This window comes from Tinamus guttatus, unplaced genomic scaffold (assembly GCF_059628265.1).
Source record: "Tinamus guttatus ecotype Peru unplaced genomic scaffold, ASM5962826v1 Tinamus_guttatus_pri_ptg000115l, whole genome shotgun sequence".
Taxonomy (NCBI): Eukaryota; Metazoa; Chordata; class Aves; order Tinamiformes; family Tinamidae; genus Tinamus; species Tinamus guttatus.
In genome coordinates, this window is record NW_028288649.1 from 3216146 (window position 1) to 3235119 (window position 18974).

The following is an 18974-nucleotide window of genomic DNA, read 5'->3' on the forward strand; positions in this document are numbered from 1 at the left end:
AATTATATAAATATACAGGCACCACGAGGTTCCTGTGCAAACTGTGGGGAACCACGCAGGGCTTCTCTGACACAGGTCGTGCTGCATCCGGCTTGGCAAAGCCCTTTCTGCAAGGCTGCACGGGCCCCTGGCCACGCGTTTTCCCCACACAGACCGAGTCCTTCTCTCCCGCCACCGTAAGCATTCCCGGGGCTTTAGCGTTTCCTCAGGATAACGTTCACGAGGAGGCGTTCCCACTCAGGTGAAAGCAGATTCAGTTTATTGAGGAGTAGAGACTGCGGAGAGGTTGCATTATCCGTCTCCTCCATCCCTGCCCCTCACTGCTCTCTGCCCACTCTTCACCCAGTCATCACAGATTAACAAAAGGAGTTCCCAGAGGCTGGGCCTGTGCTGCTGGAGCGGGGGTTGAGCCAACAGCTCGGAAGGAAGCTAACAGGAAAAGGAAGAGGGTTCTGCTACTGACCTGTCCTATTCCATGGCCACTGCTCCTTCCATTTTGTTGCATTAAGCCCGAGGTGCTCAAAGTCAGTTGGAATCAGGCACTCAAGTAGCTTTTGAGGTTCTAGGTTTAAGTGTAACAAGCTCCTGCACGCCAGGAACCCAGCATTACTGGTCACATTTATTTGCTAAGCGTTTTACAACAGCAGCAGAGCCGTGTGCGCGAAGCTGGAGGCCGGGCCCTGCCTGAGGAAACGCAGCGCGGCTCTTGCTCAGGGAGCTGGGGGCTGCCCGTGGGCCAAGCCCCAGGAAGGGGAGAAGGGTCAAATACTCCATGTGCTCAACTCAGCCGAGGGACTAGGTCTTTGCTTGTACTTCTGAGCTGCAGGAAATACTAGTGGAGCCGGTTAGCTAGCAAACACTGTCACATGTCACTGAGGTGCCTTCTGCCTAATTCCCAGGTTAAACACAGTGCTCAGAGAGGACTAGTCATGCTCAAGGGCTACTGAGTGGTTAGTAAATATATAGTGGAGGAAGGACTTAGGCAAGGGCAAGACTAGGGGCTTCAGTGAGTGGTAGCAGTGCAGCTGTGTCTTTTAAGACACATGGGGAAGGGTGCAAAGTCCCGCACTCAGACAAATACAGGGTAAAGTTGCTCACTGTATGCCCTCTACCCGCCAAATTACTATTTGGAAAGCAAAACAAACAAGCAAGCAACCACCACTCTTCAAATTTGCAAGCTTTAAAAATCCTCCTTTAGGATGCCATCAAAAAACAAGTTAGGGCTGTATATAAAGCACCTAACAGATAGACCCCCCCACCACTTATCTGGGTGCAAATCCAAGGTATAATAAATCCTCAACCACATACCACGATTAGTACCAAACCCAGCTAGTTTGCATGATGTGATATCTAATATCAGGAGAATGCAGCTCTTGGAGGACTCAAGCCCTTTTTGGATGCATAGCCTACCATTTAAGCCACCTTTGCAATTATAAACACAGCATTACTCATAAATGCAATCAACATTTAAAGGCAGTATCTTATTTACAGATGTAACATCTCTAAAGTATAAGCTGAAAATGAAAAGAGATGAAACAAACCACAAAAGACTAAGCCTGGCCCCAGTGTTGCTACACTCACCTTCACCCCACATATAATTTCAATGATGTCAAGTGTTACTACAGCTCTGCTAGATTCAGTGTGCCTGAGCCTGCTTGCTTGTCTGAGGCAATACAATGCACCTGCTTTAGCTCTGCCAGATTCAAAGAGAAAAATAATCTGGAAGTTTAGAGCAATGGGACCTTTTTGTTGTGCTTGACTCCAGCTGTTAGAGCTAGACTTCTAATAAGATCTCAAATCAAATTTCAATGAAACTGATCTCATGACTGAAGCAAGGAATAACTCCACTGAAACCAATGAAGTCAGGCTGTAGGAGATCAGATTCATACATGTTTTACCTGGTTCTCAGTGCATTTGTTCTCTTGTATCAGCCTGTTTTTATGGTTTGAATCATTTTGTTTTGTTTTTCTCAAAAGAGAAAGCTTATGACAGCATTTCAACCAACAGGTTTCTGTTAGGCAAATTATTGCAAATAAAGCAAACAGTTATAACTCAATGACTTCAAAGCTACCACAACAGAGCTAGAAATAAAATTCAGTACAGAAGAAAGGAAACCGGGAATTGAAAAGATCGTATCCAAATAAAAGTTAATAGAAGCATGCCATGCTAATCACTGGTAAGGAGAGGGAATGTATGAAGATGTGAGTATACAGGACGGCAATAGTCAATGCCCGTAGAAAGTTATTAGGTGCGTCAGCACTAGGGAAGATGGTGACTGCCAGGGTGGGCCAACTGACGGCGTAAACTTGGCAAATCAATGGCAAACCAATGTCAGCAGGAACAAAATACGAGACGGTGAATACTGGAAAGGTTTAAACCACTCATACATGCTCTGGTGGATTCTGAATTAGTTGTGATCTTTCAGGGGACGATCTAGGCATCACCATGGACAGCTTGATGAAGACATCTGTTCAATGTGCAGTTTCAGTCAAGAAAGCGAATAAGATGTTAGGCTGTATTAAAGACAGAACAATAAGGAAAAATATTACAGCATGTATTTCCCTTCGGTCCTTAACAAATATTTGCTGTTTCACCAGCACCTTAACAAAAGAGACATATTAGAAAATACACAGGGAGGAAAGTGGTAAGAGAAAGGCAGAAGGAGCTTTTCATAGCTGGAAAGTCATTAAGTACAAGGCAATTTATTTCTGAAAGGGGGAAAAATAGATGATACATAGCTTAAAAGTACTTCATGACCTTCCTTACCCAAGCAACAGGACATTCCTCAAGGTCGTTTTAAGCCAACTACTAGTTTTTTGACATCATTGCTGCATGAAAAATATCACTCAGGCTAAGTGATAGGCTAAAGAGGCCCCCACATTATTTCTTAATGTTCACCATTCAGCTAGTTAGATACTTCCTGTAAAGCAACCCACTAGTCTATTGGAATTTAGCAGTAATCATTTGCGACAGCGACTCGTCATGACTGACACATCCCCACGACCGTCTCGGAGCTGCTGCAGTGATGGAGCAGAAACCGCTGCCGGCGCCGGCGCTCGTCCTGCCCAGCGCCCACCCCCGCTCGGAGCCGTCACCCTGCGCGTCCTCAGAGGCCTCCTACAAAGTCCGAGGGACGAACCTTGAAATCAGGAGCAGATTTAAAAAAACTTACAAGGCTTTAAGTTGACCACAGTATTTCCATTGTGCCTGGATGCTATTTCAGCTTAAAGAAGGACGAGGATAAACAGTAAAACAAGAGGCTCTTAGCGCTCCTGCCACCAGCCACCACTTCTTAGCATCCTGACACGCTTATCTGCTTACGGCAGGGAGAGGATTGTGAGTGTTCACCCGCAGTGAACTTCTCCATAGGATCTGAACAAACTTTAAAGCAGCCACATTAAGAGAGCTGGCTATCAACTGGGAGCAGAATTTTATTTCAGTCATGAGGTTTACAAAATAGAGCAATATTGATCTTCATGTACTCCACATAAAAACAAAAAGCCTCACATTAACACACCATTGAGGTTGCACAGTTGATCACAAAAGAAGGAAACACCAGATGAACTTCTCAGCCTGAATTTTGCCCTGGTCCATACATACTAAAATATAGTCTAAATACATAGTACTTAAACAGAACAAACATTACATTCTGTAGAAATAAAACTTTCCCCAAATTAATACTAAAATATCATAAAGAAAGCCGATGCAAAACCATTTTTATAAAGGTTTTGACACTTCACCCTTCTATAGCACCAGCCCCAGTTGTAACCTCACAACTACCCTGTGATGGAAGGCTTTTTTATGATTATTTTTTAACAGCGGGGAAAATTGAAGGAAAGTGGAACTAAATTCCTTGAGGTTAGTCCAGAAGCTCAGTGGGAAAGGCAAGGCCAAAGTCCACTCTCTTGGCTCTGTTCCCTTACTGCAGAATGCACAGGCTTTTTCCCCTCTGTGTGTTTAGATACTCTTCACTCCAGCATTCAAAGGCACTGCTCTTTCCTCATGGTTTATTAGTATTTTGGCGCACTTGTATCTGTCCAAGCAGCCCCTTGAATTTCATTAACCTTGCTACATAACCCATTCCATGCAACTGAACATAAATATCAAGGCGTACATCCCATCGGTAGATGTTTCCCCAAAAACCGGGAATGTGTTGAAAGCTATTGAAAGCAGTGGCCTTGTTTTTATCACATAGAAGTGAAAAGAGCTGTTAGATAACCTCATTATGAAATAACTTTTTTTTTTTTTAATGTAAATGCTCATAGTTCATCTTTCCTTTGTTTGGGGAACTGGTTAGACCACTGTGTACCCACAAGAAACTACCCTCTCTCTGGATTTTTTTCTTACATTAAAAAAAATAATAGCAGAATGCTTTCCGCAACTAGGGAGCATTTCTACTACTTCAAACACAGATCAGATGGATCTGCCACTTCTGGGTACAGCCCTTATTCCCCCTCATGCTCTCCCTCCAAGTTACTTACACTCCACTCCTGACCTCAGACTGCACATTCAAGGTCATCATTTACCAAAAGGCCTCTCCCTTTCGCCTTCCCAGTGTTTTACCTGCATATTTACCATTAAAAACAGAAAAAAGAAAAAAAAAAAAAAAAAAAAAAAAAAGGAGACATACCCAAAAGTTACTCATTTTCCAAACCAGGATTAAACATTTTTTTCTTTTCTCCTATCATTTCTTTTTCCATCTGCTAGACCTCACAAGCTCTCACATTATATCACATCCAGGCAAGCGGATTTTAAAACTTTTCCTGAAGAATTTTCAGCAAATGTGTTAGACTTGTTCCTTGTATGCACCTAATTTATATATTTAAAACTTAAGTAAGAACATTTCCTAACCACCTACGCAAAGCATGTACTTAAAACTGTTTTGTGAAATTAAAAGCTGAGGAACAGAAATGAAGCAGTTTAGAAATGAAGATACTATCAGAAAACTAAATCTGTATCATGGCTGTTCACAAGGCCTTGTCTAGTAGTCAAGGTTTTTCCAGTTAAGAGTTGAGCTTCTTGGTAATTTTAGACAAATAGCAAAGCAATTACATGAAGTATTTCTCATTTCTCTATTTCAGGGTTAAAAAGAGTAATGCAACTACCTATGGAGAATAAATAAGCATCTTCATACAACATGAAGCCATATTGTGGTATTTGAAAGAAAGCCAGTAGAAAGTTTCAAATTCCTCAACCAGGATAGGAAGAAAAACTGCCTATTGCAAATGCCCAGATAAGCAAATTCCAAGATGTGTGGTCTTATTAATTTTATATTCTGTTTCTGTGACCTAAATGGCATAGAAGTCTCAGCCATGTTGTGGTGAAAGAACTTCCAAGAGCTAGTAGCTGCAATCCAAGAGCAAAAACAAGTCCCTACGATGACAAAAGTCTAGCACATATTCCATTTATTCGTAGTTTTAGTGAAGACAGTTCCCTTAAACACCAGTGACATGATTGGTAAAGCCAGCTACAGAGGAAAAAAGCTCGGAATAAGGGCAGTGGCATGAGAGGGTCACTGTTAGTTGTCAGCTCCTCTTCACCTGCAGGTGAGATTAAACATGGCAAAGCCAAAGCAGTGGGAAAGAACGAACGCCCTCCTCGATTCCCCATGAACTCCCGTTGCCAGCGGTGCCAGATTCCTACTGCCAGCGTTCTGAAAGTCCAATTCCCTAACAACTGCTTTTTGGGGGGGCATTTTAACATCCCATATCTACACACTACACAATCAAAAACACACATCCAACTTGTTCCTTTTCAGTAACTTCTGAGCACTTAGATAACCTACTACTTCATAGTTTTATATCTATACTTGCATCTGAAGCCAAAGAAAGTAATAGTGCATCTTTAAATACAAGAACAGTGTACTACAGGATAGGAATTTACCTGACACAGCAGAAAATGATGTTTTGTTGACTGGTATCAAGAATCTCATCTCTACAGTTGACAGCCTTTCATTTCTAGGAAGAGGCTTCCACAAGTATTTTAAAAGGAATGGAATTGGCATTCTTAGCATGCCTCAAATGAATGCAACAACCACCCAGATGAAGTTGGGCTTGAGAGTCTCAAAAGCATACTCAGCTTCCAAAAACTACTTGTTTTCAAAATTTCAGGCATGCGGAACACTCAACTGTTAAAAGATACCGTTAACTGGTATTTTGATAGCTGTTGGCACCAATATTTAATCCCAAAGCACTTTAAAAGAACGACTAACCCTCCTGTGAAATGCATTCCGTACTATGGAAAGCTGCTGTATTACATTTTCCCCCCCTTTATGCCTCCAAAAAGGAACTGGAATGATATATGTAATCAAAGCCTCCCCAAAACCTCCAGTTAGCAGCAGCAGTGGACTCTTGCACAGCTAATGAACAGCAGTAACCTTACTCCAGAGTTCTTCACCCTGTAATTCAGGAGAGCTACTTTAAGTGAAAAGCAAATTAAAATATCATTCATATTCAAAAGCCAGACTCAAGAGTCTTACACAGTTCCAGTGCTATGAAGACAAGCTGACAGGTAATAAACTACATGTTTTTCTATAGAAGTCCTATTAAGGTACACTGCTATAAGCTGTTAAACATAGCTCACCCGACCATAAGGCTGACTACCCACTCCATGGTCTACCCCTAAGAGATCCAAATTCAGCTGTTGCATGGTCATAAACTAGAACTAAAGATTCATTAGACTGCAGGATCCATGTATATCTCCATTTTATTTCATTTGCAACTGTTACAGGGTTTTCTTGAACTGCCAGAAGTCATGCCCCAAAAAAATCAAATGAAAAAGGTACAATGGACAGTCTCATCTACCCTTCATACAGTAGATTAAAACTTGATTCATGTGCATTGACAATTTCCATCTCTTTAAACATCAAGAAAAGTGTTTAAGATTTCACATTTCTACCACACCACCAAGTGACTTGTCCATTTACCATGAACTCCACAGAAATCTTTACTGACAAACCAACAGCTTTGCTGGCAACAATGTGTTTTCAAGGAAGATGCATGGCTCAGAGTCCAACATTATCGGTATCAGTCTTGCAGTGGGTTTTTTTTTTTTCCCCAAAAAAGAACTCTCCAACTTTAAGAACAGTCTCTTGAGCCCTCTATTTAATAGCAGCTTCTAGCAGAAGTTTTTTAGACAGGTAACTCTGCAAGGGCAAGGCCAGTTCTAGTCTCTGCACAAAGAGCCAGGTGAGACCCCAGGCTCACTGAGGTCAACAGCAAAACTGCCCCGGCCTCAGGGATGCATGAAGCGAGTCAGCAGTCAGTCACGAGGAACCCAATCATGCCACTCCTGCACTGGCCTCGGCTTCTACACAGTTCTCCCACGCAAGCGAGCAAAGGTTTGTTCCCTTGTTTTTCTTGCCATTGGCAACTCTTATAGGTTGAGTCTATTTTTTTTTTTTTTTTTTTTTTGGCATTTACTCTGAGAAACCTCAACACCGGAGCACACCACTTAGTTTTGCTTCTGGTGGAAGAGATTAGAGAAAAATAGTTACAGCAGGACACTTCTGGTGCTTGCCAGGTTTTGTTCACTGAATCAAAGCCACGGGCAACATCTTCTACTCTCAATATGTAAGTGCCATTTTGCCTACTTCCACTAAATGAAGTCAGAAAAACTTACAGCCACTGCCCTTCCATTATTACTAGTATTCCTGACTTCAAAAAATACCATTTAGGAGTTTTGAGGGATCTCTGCCGTGGCTCACATGCTTCACAGAAGTAGCCAAACAAATATGGCTCACCAAGCTTTAGTTACCCTTCTGCACACAAAGTCATTTTGGTCATAAAGTAACCACTGTTCTTTAAACAAACACACATGTTTTTAACAGAGGAGAAACTTTATCTAGTATTGCTATTGCCATGTATCTTACAAGGTAAGTTTTGAGCACTATAGTCCAGAGTCTGTATATCTCTGTCAAATGAAGGCTCTATATGTCTTAGTGCTTTAGGATGAGAAAGACCAACCTCAGGACCAAAAAAAACAAACCAAAACAAAATAAACCTTATTTCACTATAACATCTCACATTGTTATTTAAATATGCTGCTATTGGATACCAGAAACAAGGCTTTTTTTTTGCAGGAAAATAGAAAAATGCTTAAACAAACAACTGTGAAAATGGCTAATTCAAACAGACCATTCAAACCCATAATTCCTCAAATCTGATTCTGTATGAGTTTTAATTTGTTTTGCAGTTACCTCAGTACAGCAATCTAGAAAGGTAAACAAACTACAGCTCTGTGTTATGCTCGGGTAGTATGAGTGGTATGGTATCTTCCAGAAGTCTCTAGCAGGCTATGGCTACACATAACAGGATTCCTCAGAAGGGGAACAGAATAGGTTTCTCTCATTAAGGTCACTTATATCTTTGTTATAGCAAATTGGAACCAAATGGCTGACTTCTGCAGGATTTCTGACAGGAATCCAGTAGAGCTGGTTTCAAGTTTCAGGTGGCCACTAAAACAGCTGTAACCTTCTCTTCCAGAAGTTGTGATCCACATGGTGTCCACAATGAGTGCAGCAAGTCTGAGGTAGTCAACCTTTACGAAGGCTCAGTATCTGAACATAAAAAGATTTTGAAATGACCACTGGCTGTAGGTATCTTTCTGAGCAAGTAAAGAACATTGATGACTCTTGTTCAATCATTTACATTAATTTGCCCCATATCCAATGGAGAAGTTGTAACATATTATGCTTCCATATTGCAGGAGGACCAATCACTTACGTCAAAGCAGTCTGCACTCGCTGCAGTAGATCCAGCAGAAATAAGGTGGCATCAGAGCCGTTAGCTGTAGTTTAGTTACCTTAGTAGAAGGGTTACCGAAAAAGCATTCCTTAATTGTAATGTGTATGCAGCTCTACTGATCCCCAAGCACAGCATACTGGTTGTCTAGCTGAAGTTTTAGTGCCTGGTTTTTTGAAACCTCATCCCTACCTCTAGTTTTGTGTTTTACTACTTCAAAGCTCTTCTCCATTTCTTTATCCCTAAGGGAAAATAAATGTAAATCAGTAAATATCTTATCACTAGCTCATGAATTGTGAATTTCTAGCCATTTTCCACCCCATCCCAACAACATTTTTACTACAAATACAAAACATGAAAGTCTGGAATTTTAACAAGATAGCCAAACATTCCCAAAGCAAATCTTAAAAAAAAGTTATCTACAAACACATCTTCCTGTGCAATTCAGATTATATTCTAAATTTCAATATTAACATTCTCAAAGGCATACTTAAAAGCACTTTTAAACACATGTTAGAAAAGAGAAGTCAAGTCACTTTCCAGAATGCTGACCAGTAGTCAGAAGAATGTATGGCACTGAGTATACACATTTAATGTGCTATGTCAAAACAGCATTCAGAGATTTTAATCTTAGCCCAATTTACATCATCCAAGCCCTAAAGCATCAATGACAGCATGTCTTATCTACCAGAGAGACAAAACTAGGCCAGCAAAAGAAAAAAAAAAGGCAACAACACAAAGTTTCTGTTCTGCCAGGCTCTGTCACTCTGTCAGTCAATACAACATTGAGATGTCAAATCACTTGGACTTTTAGGTATTAGCCTAACTATATCTTCCACAGGGAATGAGACTATGGAATAATTTGGATTCTTAGGTAGCACAAGACTAAAAATCTTCAACACAACAAAATAAAACAAGCTTTGGTAAAGCTGGAGGACTCATCTTTCCAAACCAAGGCTCGAAAAGCATATTTTTGAATTTATGCTTGTACTAGATCAGATTCTTTAATTTAAGTCACCTTCATATTCCTAACGAGAAGGCAGTGTACTCAAAACTTCGTTTTCTACTGACAGGTGAACAGTACAAAGCCTTGCCATGGCTGGCATCTGAAGGTTCTGTCAGGAGCAGAAACATTCCAGTTAGGAAAAATCCTTCAATTAGAGGGGTAGGCTGGCAGTTTTGTTTGGCTATCTCACTGGGCTACTTCCCATGAAAGTGGTTTCATGGGAATCCCTCCACAGAGGAAGGAAACAGTTAAGATCTCTCCTGTCTCTTTGCTAGATAGAAGTAAGTTCTCTTAGTTCCTCCCTTCCTATGTGGAAAGATACTGGCTTGACCTCTATAACTGAACAAGCACTCAGAGCAGGCAGTTAAAATGTGTGGTGGGGGATTAATGACATGTACTTACTTTCGACTGTCTACAAGCTTGGCAGTGGACTGCAGCGATGGAAACTGCGTGTCACTATAGATTTCTGGTGGTCCTTGCTGTGCTCTCCGTGGCCTGCCCTCCCTGGCACCAGGCGGCCTGTACACACCACCAGTCTGCACTGGCTCTGGCGCTTCTGTAACTATTTATAAGAATGAATTTTAGACAAACGAGTAGGTTTGCATTCATCCCCAAAAAGCACAGACCAAGAGAGAAAATGGGTCTTTAAAAGTCTTTGCAATTACAAACATGTTTTCACACCTTCTAATGCTCTGGAGGCAAACATTTTAGACACGTCCAAAAGTCAAGTGTCATCTAATTTAAGATCTGCTTATTAGTCCAACTACAGTGTGGCTCTATGGCAGTGCCTCACCAAGTCCAGAGCAATAGAATCCCTGAACAGAACATCCTATATCTTGTTAGAAATTTATTACTAGTTTGCCTTTAAAAATGAGAGGTTTTTAACACATTTTCACAAACGGAAAAATATTTACAGCACCTTCAAAGATGTAGAAGAGAATACCCAAATAATTCATATTTAAAGTCTACAATCTAAAATAGTAACATCAATTAGCAAAAAAGTAATGTACCTATTAACTTGGCATGAGGACTTCACTTACTAAAGCAAGAGGAGCCACAAAACCATAGTAGCCCACTTTCCAATGAATTTCTAAACAGAAGAGAGTAGTCTGAACTCAGACCATGGCTACCTAAATAGTTAAACTCCACAAATATTATGAAATTATATTTAATCAAACCTAACATTCTGTGCCTGAAATAAAAGCCTCATTTTGCAATGCCATATGCCCTGTAACCCACAACCAATTTGGAAAGGGAAAGAAAACTCTTAGTACAAGTGACTGAATCCTACTTAGGAAACACCATGTTAAACACTGACTTAACATCAGCTTATTATCAAAACAGTATTTTGAGATCTACAGAATCTTTGCAGATAGCAGGGATATCATTCAAAGCAGAGATGACTTTTTTCCAGTTTAAAAGGGTAAAAAAACCCTTCCCTCACTCCAAGACACTCCCAAAACCTTCATGCTTATTTTGAGTATCTGACAGCACTATCGATTCAGTTCTTCAGATCCCTTCAAAGGGTTTCTTATTTGCTTCTGAGAACGTAAAGCAAGCCATCAAGATGTTATGAGGTGTCAGACAGGGCAGATGCTGCTGAAAAAACTGAAATTCAGCCAGATACAAATCTTCTGACTCCCACAGTCCTCTCAACCCCTTCCTGTCACCCCCTCCAAAAGAAAAAACCCACTGCCACCACCAAAACCTCAGTTAAATTTACCAGTTGTTTCAACAACAGGTGCTGGTGCAGGAGCTGACTTGTTCCAAGGACCAGATGATTTGTCTGTACCACCTCCAGCTTCCTCCCAGTTGTCCCCAGGTTCTTCTCTTTTTTCATTTCTGTCATCATCGTCATCTTTTTCACTACAAAAGAGAAACAGTTAAGTAGCACTTTACAATAGAGGTGAAAGATTTGTTAGACATTACACAAGCACCAAGGACAAGCTTCACTGCTACTGCACAGAACAGGCTAGATTTAATCAGACTTAGTCCTTAACCACTTCCCTCAGAACAATTTTGCCACAGAATCCAACAAAACTACAAAAATAAGAGTTCAAATTATAATAAGTGGTAAGAAAATTATTACTATAATAAATTACTATACCTGAAAAACTCTTTTACTCTTTTCCATATGTAAATATAACCTACTCAGACTTATTCATTTATTTTTAAACAATCATCCAAGGTTAGGGAAGAGTATTTTTTAAACAAAAAAAAAATCTAAATAGAAGATACTGTTAAACTTTTGCATAGGAGTCAAAGCTTTTCTTTCACTCCTACTAGAAATAGTCACATACTCAAAAATAATTATCCGGGGATAACTAGACAGCTACTCTAGGATGTATAAGGGGGTTCCAAACACACAGAAGGGTCAGGTTTAATTACCAAAAATATTCCTAAAAAAAAAAAAACAACCAAACAAACAAAAAACAAAGAGACTCAACCTACAAGAGTTGCCAATGGCAAACAACCAACCAAGAGAACAACCAACTAAATAAAACCTTGTAATTCCTGAAAACTAAATGGTCTTTGATAACAAGAGAACAAATATATGAAGCCACATCAAAACCATCATTACCCTATTTTAAAGTGCAGTCATAAGGAGATGGCTGTAGAGCAGCAAGAACAGAGAAAAGATATATATAACAGTCCTCCCTCCTCCTTTGTGCTCTTAGTGTCTGGCTCTTTCCAGCAAAGAGATCTCCCAAGCTGGGCACAATGTCTAATATATATATATGTTTTTTTTTTTTTTTCTTTCATTTACTTGAATCCACAAACTCTGACTGGCTCTAAAATCATGCAATACAGCAGTAAATGCATTCAAAATGCCAAATACTTGTCTGGAAAACTGAAGTACTTGCTTCTCAGACCAGCAAAGCAAATTTGACCTTTAAGTCAGTGAAGGACCCTACTTGTTACCTAAGGTGTCACTTGGACATGTGATTAGCTGAATGAAATTTGTAAATGCAGTCCTAAGGGCTCTTGTTAGAGAACACTAGCTCTATCAACTACATTTTCACATTCTTGAAATAATAAAAAAAACAACCATTCCGGTACTTGCTCCCCCAGCAGAGATGCTGACTAGATTGAGTCAGGTCTCCTTGAAGCAATCAGGTGATTTAGGGGACACTGAGGCATTTGTAACAAAAACAGTAAGTTCCTCCCTCTCCCCCTCTCAAAATACATACACACACACTATAAAACAGATAAAAATAGTACCTTATTTGCATGGATTGAACTCTAAGACCACTATAATCAATCTCTTCCTTTTGCTCAAACTCCTTCCAATCATCCTCTTCCTGTAAAAAAAAGTATATATAACTTGTTACATCTTTACACCAAAAGCAGAACAGAAAGTTGAAGATGTAGCAAATTTAATACAAAGGGTAAAAGTACAGTTCCAAAGCAAATCAGCTACTGTTGGCAGGATAAGGATTCAGCTTACCCATCTTAACTTACTTACTAACCTTACTTACACACCGACTTACCTAACTTACTCTATGCACTCTACAGTGTACTTGTGAGCTCATTTTAACTCAATAGGAACAGGAAAGAAAAACAAATCATTGAAGCAAAAAGAACCCAAATCAGCTCAGGAAAAAGCCAGGAGAAAGTCGAGAGAAAACACAAAGTAGAGAACAGGAACATACACACTTACAAGCAAGAGAATAGAGCAGGACCTCTCCCTCTCATTGAGGGAGAGGCTGGTTAAGTCAGTGCTTAACCAGCAGCAGATCCAAGAATTATTAAAATAGGTCAAAAATGGAGCAGAACAGATAAGTCACTCCATGTTCCTAGACACACACACCCCAGCTAGCAGTGTATTTCCTACACTTTATGTGAAGCTCTTCTACCTGGAGCACAAGGTCCTGACATGCTATAAATGCCAACAGTGCAATCTCTTCCCCATTCAACAGATAGGGAAATCTTCTTTTAAGGGCAAGATGACATTAACCTGCGCTTCCTAGGTTCTCATCTTCTGGCAGAAGAACTTTTACTACGACCTGCTTTAGAGGCACATCATTAGGCAGCAAGCCACCTTATGTTGTGGATCTAGTTGAAAAAGGCTGAGCTTTAAGCAAAGAAAGGCACTCTACGGCGCTGCCATCGCCTCCTCGGAAGCAGCCCCGTACTTTCCAGACTACGGCCCCTTTTTCCCTGTCTCAATCGCAAGCTCCGGCACAACGAGAGCGTTTCATAAGCAGAGGGCAGCGGGCACGAGGGGCTCTCCCGCGGCCGGGCGCGGGCGGCGGCCGCGGCCCAAGGGCGGCGGGGACGCGCCGCGCTCCCGCGTGGCCCCGCTCCGCGCCGGGGCGCCCCCTGGCGGCTGGAAGCCGCGCGGCGCCGTGACCCTTCCCCGCGCCCCGCCGCACCTTGGCCTTGGCGGAGCCGGCGCTGGAGGCGGCGCCGCCGGAGCCGCCGCCGTCGGCCGGGCGGGCTCCCCCCGCGGCGGCGCTGGCGGCGGCGCCCGAGGAGGCGGCGGCGGCGCTGGCGGCGGCGTTGGCGGCGCCGCGGCTGCTCTTCTCCTTCCGCTTCTTCTTATCGCGCTTCGCGAAGAAGTCGTCGAGGCTCCGCTCCTCTGTCTCGGCCATGGCGGCGGCGCGGCAGGGAAAAGAGTGCGGACGGCGGCGGCCTAACGGCTCCGGCCCAGCGGCCCCGCGCGCGCCCGCCCCAACGCGACGCCCGCAGCGAGGCGGCGGCGGCGCCTTCCGCTCTCCACGTTGGTGGCCGCCGCTTGACACGGAGCGAAGGGGGGGCGGAGGAAGGTGCAGCGTTTGGTTGAGGCGAGAGGGAAGGCGGCGGCCCGCGCGCATGCGCGCCCGGCGCCGCGGCCAATCGGCGTAAGGGACCGCCCGGCGGCCGCGGGTGGGGGCGCCGCTGACGTCGCCACGTGAGAATGCGGAGGCGGGAGGGGGGAGGGCGACGGGCCTGGCGATTGGCCGAGACGGGGGGGGAAGAACATTAGGTTTGGTTGAGCCCCGGGACGGAGAGGGCGGGTCGAGGCGGTGATGCGCGTGCGCACTGCGGCCGTCCGGCCGCCGTGGGGCGGGGCGCGGGCGGCGCGTGCGCAGGGGCATCTTCTCCCTTGCTCTCCCCTCCCTAGGTGGCAGTTAACGGTCGGGCGGCTATGGCGTCGTGGGGGGACTTTGACCGTGGGCCCTTTGGGGTAGAAATAGGGGCGGCCCCTGCTCTCGGGTAGTGCCTGGAGGGGAAGCGGCCTGAGCTGTTAGGCTGGCCTAGGGGATGAGTAAGGCCCTGCCCGGCTGCCCACTAGAAAGGGAGCTGTGCCTGCACTGTCCTTGCAAGTGACGCGAGAAGCTAATGTCGGTGCCGCCTTTCATCTTGAGAGCGGTGTGGTAGCTCACAGAATGAAGCACGAATCCATCTGGGGTGCCTGGGTGCATCTCGGCAGGAGCTTAGTAGCTGCTTTCCCGGTTCCTAGTGAAATCTAGGGGATGTTCTTCAGGCAGGCAGACTGCACGGGCTTGTCTGTGCAGCTTGTCATCATTAGCTTTGGGTAGCATAGTGGAATCTAGCCCTCAGCCTGCAGACGTGTTTTAACCCTGCCTCCCCCCCCCCCAAAAAAAAAAGTTACTGTGACTTCAAAATGCCTTGTTAGAAATTTTAAGTCAGCACATTTTGAAAAGCAGCCTAGAAGTGTCATAAGTAATTAAATGAAACCTAGTTTATGAAGAATTGCTTTGATCTGTTGCTTAGCTGTCAGAAGGAGGTGTGTCTGCTGCTGAAATGTGAGCTGCAAACAGTGTTACCCATCAAGTATGCATAGGTACTGATGTTTATGTTCTGATTTATTTAGTATCATTTTATGCTTTGTGATGCTCTCTCGGGGAAGGATTATATATGTGTTGATATGTTAATATAGACATTAAAGTGATCCTGAACTTCGGATAATAATGCTTGACAGTCTCTTGTCTTGTTGCCATGAAGATGCTGTTGTTATTTATTTAGTGTTTCTATCCATGATTCTCAGCTTATTTGAAAAAAAAATAGATTAGGAGTCTATGGCATATTACAGAAAGAGGTCAAGTAGCTACATATTTCCCTGTGAGGCTTTTGTAGTTGTGCATAACTGAATCAGTGCAGTCAAGTGCTCAGCATTTCTGAGTAGCTTGATGCAGTTCCCTTTATGTGCATGTCATGCTGTTCTACCTGTATTTCCCTTTATTGTTGTCACTGACACATACGCTTAAGAGGATTTCATCTAATACTACAGAAAATGCTGCATGATCGGTGCTGCTTTCTATTTTGTGACAGGTATAATTGTCAAAGTAGGGAGCAAATTCAGTAACTAAGTCTCAGGGTAGCTAAGGAGGAAAGAATATTTATGCTGCTGATGTCAAAACTTTGCCTTCCTTTGCATTTATGTCCATTCCTGCCCTGGAAGCTCACGTACCTCTGCACTGCAGCATGCCATGGCTTGCAGGCTCAGCACTGATATGACAAGCAACTACCCAGACCCTGCTTCCTTCAACTTTTATAGCAGGGAAGCTAATAATGGCCACTAAGCACTGTGCTGTGTCACATTCTAAGATAACTTTTCAAATTTCAGCTCCTTGTAAAATATTTTCATTACATTGTTGTGGATAACTTAGTATCAGGTCGAAGAATGCAAACCTGATGCCTTTTTGCTGCTTTTAGCTCCTGCGTCACTTGTCCCTGCAAACCCAATACTGTAAAGCTGGAACAACCAACTCTGGATTAGAAACTTAATACCTGATGGGAGCAGAGCACCAAGAAACATTTCAGCTGTTAAATCTGGAATAGACTCAGTGGAAACCATGGAAAATAGCAGCAACATTTTAGGCCTCCGAAGGCTCAGATCCAGAGTTCTGTAAAGACGCGTCTCAGCTGGCACTTTAAAGGAAACATCAGTTATGCAGTTATATATGAATTGTCCTTCTGCTTCTAGTTTTATTTTCATTGTGAAAACGTGCTGATACATAACATTTGTGGCTCTCTAAATGCACTGCCTTAGCTTATATGGCCAAGATCATTGCTGTGTAAAATGTCAGATGGGGAGAAAGGTCAGCATTGCTTTTTTTTCCCTTTATTTTCTTGCTTGCTTCGTTCTTACTCCTTCCCACCTTCCTATCTCTCAGAGCTCCTCTTTTCACAACTCTTAGGCAGATGCCTGCTTGAAGAAACTAGAGAAGGAGCCCTCAGGAAAAGCACAGCTACTGTGCAGAGAAACGTGAGGTGGAATCTGTGAACAGCATGAGCCACCTTAAAACTCATCTTTTAAGCATAGAATCCATATAATAATAAAGCTTCTGGGAAGCCTGCAGTGTAGGGCTGGAGAGGCTGAGGAAAAGATTGAAATCTGGTTTCTTGCAGCTGACCGAGGAAAAGGTTAAAACAGTGGCAATAGACACGTGATCTGATGTCGCGGCTAATCTCACCTGGTGACCAGCTATCGTCAAAAAGGGCGGTCGTGCTTTATGACCCTGTGTTCTCTCTTCTCCCACCCCTATGTGGGTATTGGGACCTAGCTGATGTGCTACAGGAAGCCGAGCGGTAGAAAACTCCCCTTGGTGTCTGCAGGGTTAATTTTCTGCTGGTTTAGCTTTCTGAAGTGTCTCGGGGTGCTCGTGCTAACACAAGTCAGGGTGATGGGGATGCTTAGCAAGTGAGAAAAGTCCTTTTTATGCAGCAGCTGGCTGTTAGGCTGTTATCTGTACCCTCTGCATACATCTAAAGGGTTTATAACAGCAAGTGTTACAAATTTCTACACTGAAAGGAAGGTGTGATAGATACTGCAGTAGGAGATAATAAATTCTGATTTCTGGTTTTGTTTTTCCTTAGGAAAAAGTAGTTGGCAAAATCCCTCTGTTTAATATAGCAACTGCTAGACTGGAGAATATGGATAAAGTTTAATCAGTTCATGTGTCCTAGCACTGACAAACAGTTGTGAAAGTGAGTCCTCAGTGTCCTGCATTCTCAATTTCTCATTCCACTGGGGTGGTGAAGACTGTTTGCTAATGCTTCGATGGCATTAGGCTGGTGAGGGGTATCACAGGGGCTGTGTAGCTAGCTGGCTACAGATGTGGGTAAAAATAGAGAAAAGCTGCTTCAGAAAATCGTAAGATTTTTTCTTAAGCTTTTCACTTAATATGAAGGAACGTTGTTTTAGAAAGGCCTCAGTGCTGCATGTGACATTTGACTGTTTACAGAAAAAAAAATCTCTTTGTTGGCTCTTGGTCCTGACTGGGGATACACAGAAAAGCAGCTGGAAGTTCATTATTTATGATTAAGTATTTTTTCCTTTTTTTTAAACCCCCGTCTCCTTAATGGAATACATTTATGATTTTGCAAGAAATCATTTCAATGCCAAAGAACAAACATATAAATACAAATCTAATGTATTTTTTTTATAAAATATGCTGGATCATTTGAACCTGAAATCTGAACATTTCATGGAACAAGATCTTGAAAGACTTATTAGAAAATTAAACAAAAACTTATTTTCATCTTGTAACAGGATTGTAGGCTTAAGAGTTTCACCAAGGTTGTCTGTTAGTGAAATTTATAAAGAACAGTTTCACAGTGGCATAGCCAGCAGTGCCTTTTCATACCCGTGTGTGAAGCATCATTAGAAAACAGCAAGGAGAACTGATGACACTAGTCCTGAATATTTTTTATGCTATAAGGTTAACTTAATGATTTACAGCAGCTGCTGTCTGTAATTATGACATGCATGAGACAAAAAAAAACCTGAAAAGCTAGCAGGGGAGTTCTATGAAGAAATACAGTAATAATTTATAAATTCTCTTTTCATGTTCAAGTCACAGAGAAACTCTGATCTTTTATGTGTCAAGGATGAGTAGAATTGTGTTTAACTACTGTCAAAAAGTGATCATTCTGAGGCATCATCCAGTTAATAAGCCACAGATCTGTTCTATTACATCTCTTACACAACTGTTTGGGTACAATTTTTATCACCATAATCCTTGATGGATCAGCAACTTAGCAAGTTCTATGCAGGTTTACTGGAAACTTATCCCTATGCTGAAGAAAATACATTCTATAAGAAAAAGGGAGTTTGACCATTAGTCTTTTTCTTTTTCTTTTTTTTTTTTTGATATGTTCTAGAAACTTCTCCCCCAAATCCTGCAGGTGCTGCATGGCAAATTGACTTTTTTTTTTTTTTCCCAGAGACTGAATGAGAAATTATTTTTCAAGCAACTTTATTAGGAAGAACTTTA

General features: G+C 42.4%; 1 protein-coding gene across 3 annotated transcripts; it reads right to left on the reverse strand.

Moving 5' to 3' along the window:
* Positions 1-2332: 2332 nt before the first annotated feature.
* Positions 2333-14379, reverse strand: CDV3 (CDV3 homolog). 3 transcript variants are annotated; one of them, XM_088521107.1, is made up of 5 exons: positions 14124-14379; positions 12970-13049; positions 11471-11613; positions 10150-10309; positions 2333-2513 (listed from the first exon to the last, which is right to left on the reverse strand). In XM_088521107.1, the coding sequence occupies exons 1-5, from the start codon at positions 14340-14342 to the stop codon at positions 2489-2491; spliced, it is 627 nt and encodes a 208-aa protein (XP_088377233.1). In that variant the 5' UTR covers positions 14343-14379; the 3' UTR covers positions 2333-2488. The 3 variants fall into 3 exon arrangements, with proteins under 3 accessions (XP_088377233.1, XP_088377234.1, XP_088377232.1); XM_088521108.1 differs by lacking the exon at positions 2333-2513 and adding an exon at positions 6688-8557 and having other exon boundaries at positions 14124-14377; XM_088521106.1 differs by lacking the exon at positions 2333-2513 and adding an exon at positions 6688-8983 and having other exon boundaries at positions 14124-14376.
* Between the last annotated feature and the right edge of the window lie 4595 nt (positions 14380-18974).

Excerpts from the sequence above, each read along its gene's own strand:
- CDV3 (XM_088521106.1), bottom strand. The coding sequence starts at position 14,342 with ATGGCCGAGACAGAGGAGCGGAGCCTCGACGACTTCTTCGCGAAGCGC. Across the intron at positions 10,310-11,470 it reads ACCTGTTGTTGAAACAACTG|TTACAGAAGCGCCAGAGCCA; the intron begins GTAAATTTAACT and ends TCTTATAAATAG. Across the intron at positions 8,984-10,149 it reads AAGCTTGTAGACAGTCGAAA|GGATAAAGAAATGGAGAAGA; the intron begins GTAAGTACATGT and ends ATTTTCCCTTAG.